Source organism: Leptodactylus fuscus, chromosome 2, assembly GCF_031893055.1.
Source record: "Leptodactylus fuscus isolate aLepFus1 chromosome 2, aLepFus1.hap2, whole genome shotgun sequence".
Lineage (NCBI taxonomy): Eukaryota > Metazoa > Chordata > Amphibia > Anura > Leptodactylidae > Leptodactylus > Leptodactylus fuscus.
Window position 1 is genome coordinate 89,706,491 of NC_134266.1, and position 6,000 is coordinate 89,712,490.

At 40.4% G+C, this 6,000-nt stretch overlaps 1 protein-coding gene across 2 annotated transcripts in view; it reads right to left on the reverse strand.

Annotated features, from left to right (window-relative positions):
• Positions 1-5,720, reverse strand: part of RBBP5 (RB binding protein 5, histone lysine methyltransferase complex subunit) — a 30,967-nt gene extending 25,247 nt beyond the window's left edge. For both annotated transcript variants that reach the window (XM_075264094.1, XM_075264093.1), the window contains exons 1-2: positions 5,536-5,720; positions 2,535-2,560 (exon numbers count right to left, since the gene is read on the reverse strand). In XM_075264094.1, coding sequence (XP_075120195.1) covers positions 2,535-2,560; positions 5,536-5,554 — 45 coding nt within the window. In that variant the 5' untranslated portion in view covers positions 5,555-5,720. The remainder of the gene's footprint in view (positions 1-2,534; positions 2,561-5,535) is intronic.
• Positions 5,721-6,000: the final 280 nt, after the last annotated feature.

Here is a 6,000-nt window from a genome sequence, read left to right on the forward strand (position 1 = left end):
ACAACACAAGTGATAGAACACAGTTAGTACATTGTTAAAATGAGATGTCCAAAAGATCAACCAAGTATTACAGCATCAGATTTATGCTGCTTTTGTGGTGTAAAAAAAAAAGTTGCACACCTTGAATTTAACTTTTCAAAGGCCACTTGCAACAAAAAGTGGCCCTTGCCTTTTTCTTGAAAGGAGGCATGGTGCAAGCCAGATTTAAGTGCAGATACATGGGCCTGCCAGGGGAAGTACATTAAATATGAAGAAGTCTGGCTAGTTAAATATAGCAAACCCTCCAGTGGCACAGACCAGCCTACTCCACAACAGTATTGTAGTTGATTTCTGTCATGAGCTCTTGTGATAAAATTTATGAATTTTCACTGGTTTTCTAAAAAGCAAGTAGTCTTTGCAGTGCTTCTACAAGCCGTGTCCCTCCTGCTATCTTTAATAAAGTTCATGGCAGAAGCTGGAACAAATCATTGACTTTCAGGAGTTTTTGGTGACAGAGTTGTATTTAATTTATTAAGAGCCCTGGACCCCAGTAATCCGCTAAGATGTCACATAAGTGAAACATGTCAGCTTGTCCCGCTGCTTCACTATCCCCAGCTGCCTGCACAGACCCAACCGGACATGCACTGTGAGAGAGGGTGGCCATACGCATCACAATAGAAGCAGCCCAGGGACTACAGAGGCAGTATTTCAGGAGCATTTTGATAGAGAGGAGTGGGCTTGGGTGCCAGAGGAAACCTGTCAATCACACTACAAAAGCAGAAGTATCGCTTACAAGACAAGCTGAGGCTCATTTGCAAAAGCTTAGATGACTTAAAAGGTAATAACTTATTGGCATCAGTTTTATGAATCTCGGATATTATTCTAATGTGCTACACTGGATGCAATACCTGCTGGTGGTAGTGAGGGTCCTAAAATGACCTGACTGGTGCCCTTTGACATCAACTGTAGGTTATGTGTAGATTGACACATACCTTCAGTAACATTCACTAAGTCACACAAATAAATTATTGTCCATTGCCAAAGAGTTTATGCTAAATCCTAAGAACTACACAGTTAATAGTCGTTCTTTTACTAGAGAATATTGAACATAAAAAGGTTAAAAGCTTCAGTCAAATATCAATTACTTTCATTTCATGGGGATAATTGGGCTTTATTAATCCTAATAGTTGTGTGTGCATCCTATGGATACTGCCCATATTAGGGTCATATTGAGTCTTAATAAACTAGGTATATCTTGCTCCATGGCACAGTAATATGAAACACCATTATTGATCATTTCTCCCAGTTGTATTACAGACAAACAACTTTATACAAAGTTGTCTATAACACATTTGGTAATATATTAGATTAAATGGTCACTAATTTTGCAGACAACCTAAGTCTCATTTAGTAGACCATATGATTCTGGACCAAAATATAATGCATTATAAGTAAAAACGAAGTGGGGTTGGGTTTTCTTCACACAGCGAATGGAGAGCTAGGTTTCCACACAGCTTTCCTGGCTTCTAGGCTACACAGAAGTCTCTCACAGGTCAAACTCACTTAGTGATTTCTGACTAGATATTAGTGTTATTACTGGGGAGAGGTTAGTCACAGACAGCAAGGAGCTTTCCTTATGCTCAGGTTTCTTTTCCTTTGGCAGGTACCTTTTTATGACTGCATTATAACCTGGATATGAAGTTCATTTTACCTGGATTTTCTAGATTATGTTCACATTGGGCTAATCTCAGCTAGAAGGAAACCGTTCTTCTCGATAAACATTACAAAGTTTATTTTATTCACCTGTACTATTCATTTCTGAAACGTTGTTTAACTGGAGGTACACCTTAAAGAAAAACTCTATCATAAGCTTAATATACACAAGGGTTTGTTTCCCAAAAATGCTATGCACGTGAAAAGGTTTTGTTTTTGTTTTTTTGAATGATTAGGTCTTGCATTTTGATACCACAGCATATCCTATTCTGCTGCAAGAAGTTGGTGGCTAATTCTGAGATTTCCACCTTTGGTGCAATTCACCAGGGCTGTGGAGTAGGAGTTGAGACCAATTTTGCAAAAAACAACTATGGACTGGACTTCAAAATAAAATTAGTCAATATGAATTCTATTATACAAATACAAATATATTATATCTAATATATATATATATATATATATATATATATACACACACACACACACACAGTATATTAGATAGATGTATAGTTTGTTACACATTTACTTTTCATAGAAATTCAATCACTGGTTTTTTAATGAATTAGAGGATCTTTACAGTTTCAGCCTGACAATGGCTGTGAGCCATGTGTGTTGGTCTGTGAAAAAAAAGAGGAATCTGTGTCTTGGCCCATCAACTCCACATCCCTGATATCCACTAAGTTAAAATCTTTGCACTGTAGATCTGCTGCAGATTATTTTCATATGGATATATCCTACGAGTCTTTCATATCACACAACTGCAAACTGAACATTGGGAGGCTGAACTGAACAGAAAAGCCTGCCGTAAAGCCAGTGTGCAATGTAATCCTGTATCCACTTACCTCTGGGTAATTCTGACCAAATGATTCTGGAGAGAGAAAAAAAAAAATATGTTACATATATACAAAGAAGCCAAGATGACCACAGATTTGCAGTATGCAAACTGTTACACTTATAATTATTGGGTGGATAGACTCTACCTAGGGTGATAAGTGAGTGTTCAGCACTATGACCCAGTTACGGTACAACACAACACGCACACACACACACACACACACACACACACACGGTTTGTTGGCTAAATCTGGGACCAGCCAGTCATCTAATTTGTCGTGTGGGGGCTCTTCTAACATGCAGATCATCTATATAAATCATAACAGAAATCACAGAAAGTATGGACTTCTCCAAAAAGCCATGAGGGTTTTTGTAATGGCCTATAGAATAGCCCCCAAAGCAATATCATTTTGTATAAATTTGTTGGAGATTTTGTTGCGGAGTTCTAACATAATATGAATGTCATAAATGCACCTTACGGAGCTACTGTAAACTACCACAACTCTGTACAGAATCTACACCATGTCTGGACCTAATGTTAGACTCTACATGTAGCCAAAGAAAGTGGACTATAAGTTAAAGGATGGGCAGGTTAGATCTTCCCTGTCTTACTATTCTGTACTACAAGTACGAAGACGATTGCTTACATGTTATAGTTGGACAAATTGTAACAATTTAAATATGTTTGATCGATTTTTTGGGGAAAAAAATACAATCCTGAATCATTTATTTGTTCACAAATTGGCCAATTATTGTTATAAACACTGAACGTACAACTTCTACAGCCTCTGCTGTGTTGCAAGACAGATGAAATCTATAAAAACTGGTAGCAACCATTTAGAATCCAGCAACCATTTTTCAAAGCAGTTTGCAAGTGAAAGCAGCCAGTCAGTTAGTTGAACAACTACTGTACTTTTTCAATGAAGCAGAAAGATTGTAAAAAACACATGAACAGACTTGCAAATATATCCAAACATTGTGAAAAAGTACAATAGATATTCAAGCGTTCTAAAGTGATAAGATCACACTAGGACATGCCAGCACTTTATCAGTGGGGTGTGACCTCTTAGATCCTCATTGCTCCCAAGAATGAAGGGTCACAGTGCTGTGTAGCCTAATTATTTCCTGCAAAGAAGTGACCACGATGCTACAGAAAGTTCCCATTTGCTTAAACGGAGCTGCACTTCCGGGGCACAGGCTCAAGCTCTTCAAGGAAATACAGTTCGAATTGTGTGCAGTGACCACTTCAATCTCGGGAACACTGGGGAGGTGGGTGTGCCAGGGGGTCAAACTCCCATAAATCTGTATTCTAGAGTTATTAGAACAGAACACCTCTGTAATGCCCAACTTCTACATACATTAGCTTGTTAACTGAAACAGTGTGGTGTACATGTACAAACTTTCTACATGTAACATACATGCTAAGTATTGCAATGTATTATGTAAGCAAGTAATGTTCCATCTCCTTTCAAAAACAAATAAAAAGGTTAAAACAAAATTTGGGGGCTTTTACATTACTTGTAGTCATGTGTACTTTAGAGCACATTTCTTCCCTTTAACTTTGCTTGCTACTTCTCAGCTCCCCCTAACTCTGATGGGCAGAGACATGCTGCTTTCACACAGGAGTGTGGTCAGTAATTGCGAGACAAAATTAGGAAAGGAGACTACACAGATATCAGGTATGATACAAATATTTGTACCTGTTTTTAACCCAACTCCTAGTTTGGGCACACAATCACTGACCATGTGAAAGCAGCCGAACTGCTACAATGTCTACCAGGACAACATGCAGAAGGTAACAGAGAATCTGCTCCATGGTTCTCTCACAGAAACTGCAGCGGAATAGCCTTATGCTTCTGGAGTTTAGGGCCTCGAATCTTGTAGGTGCAATCCTCATCTTCAACTGATTAAAAGTAAGAAAGTCCAGTAACTAACTCACAGATGAGACTGACCTTATGTTCAATTGACGAATAGATCTCAGAGTGAATGTCAGTTTAGGAAGGAGAGGGGTTTAGAAGAAAATTTGGTTAAGTGGGGGAAAGAAGCATTCATAGTGTGAGATTTCCTATACTGCACCATTGATTTATGTAAAGTTAGTTGAAGAGCTAATGTATACAACTTCTCACCTATCCACAGGACAGTGGACACGTGTTATCAGTGCCTTAGTGCCTTCGTGATCATGAGAACAGGGGTTCCTTATACCCACATCAGGGCACTGTACTCGGTTTCTCAACAGTGTCACAGACCAAGATACCACAACAGTGTGCCTGCAAGACCACTTCAAATGTGGGCACAAGAGACCCCTGTTCTTGAGGTCAATGAATAGACTCATTATGCAACCTAAGGATAGCTGTAATTTAGTTACAAACCCTTTAGATGTATCATTCATAGAGATTGTAAGAAACAAGATTATTATGGGGTGTCTATTATACTCATGGCAAAAGCAGACACATTACAGCAAAGAGGCCCTGTGCAAGAATAGATGGGAGCCTTGGTCTCTCACAGCTCCTCACAAGACCCTCTAAGGTCGATCTAATGATATAGCAGTAATTCTAAGCTATGCAGGTAACTAGCTGGAGTGTAAGAGACATTAGGGGTCTGCAGCTGGTCGGCAGTGAGCCCCCATACCACCTTGTACAGCTGAACAGATTGTGCATACGGTAGGTCTGCCCCTATGGAGTCACAATCTGCACACAATTATCTTCCTATATAGGATTGTAAGACACTGAGGAAGGTAAAGCAGCAACCTATAGCTGCCAGGAGGGATTCCTCTGGTTTAGTACCACAGGTCTTTCAGGTACAGCATCAGTGGAAAGTGGGATTCTGTGCTAAGACTTGTTACAGGAAACCCTCAGTATTCAGACGATCCCCTCTGGCCAATATGAATTGGAAGTACATGGAGAGAAGCAGGCAGACGACTAGCTACGAAGCACCAGCCCCCGGTCGCCAGGCCGCTCCGGTTCCTTCCATCTTTCATACATCCCGCTCCTTTCCTATTGTTGCGCTTACCCAATAGCTCCAAATTCATGGCTCCGGCTTCTGCCTAACGTTCTGTATCTTCGCCGCCCCTAAAACGGGGCCGACGCCTCCTGCTCCCGGTAACGTCAGGCGAAATGGAGAAACCGCGGCTGATGTAAACAGCCTCCTAACGTTAGCGGCAAGCGAAATTTCAATATGGCAAATACAGGGGCAGCTGAAGATATTAAAACAGGCATCTACAGTAGTCAGCCCGGGGCCTCCAGAGCTGCTCAGCGCGTGTTATTGTTCCTACTGCAATTCTTACACTGACTGAAAGGTTCCGCATGCTGTACACGTTCCTACCCATGTCCTTCCAACTCACCGAGTAACAATGTGCAGGCTCGGAGCTGGAAAAATACGGATCCCATTATGATACTACTACATAGAAGGCAGCTATATATGTGAATAGCTGTATCACTATACAGGGCTTCAGTCACTAATAATATGCTGTCTCTT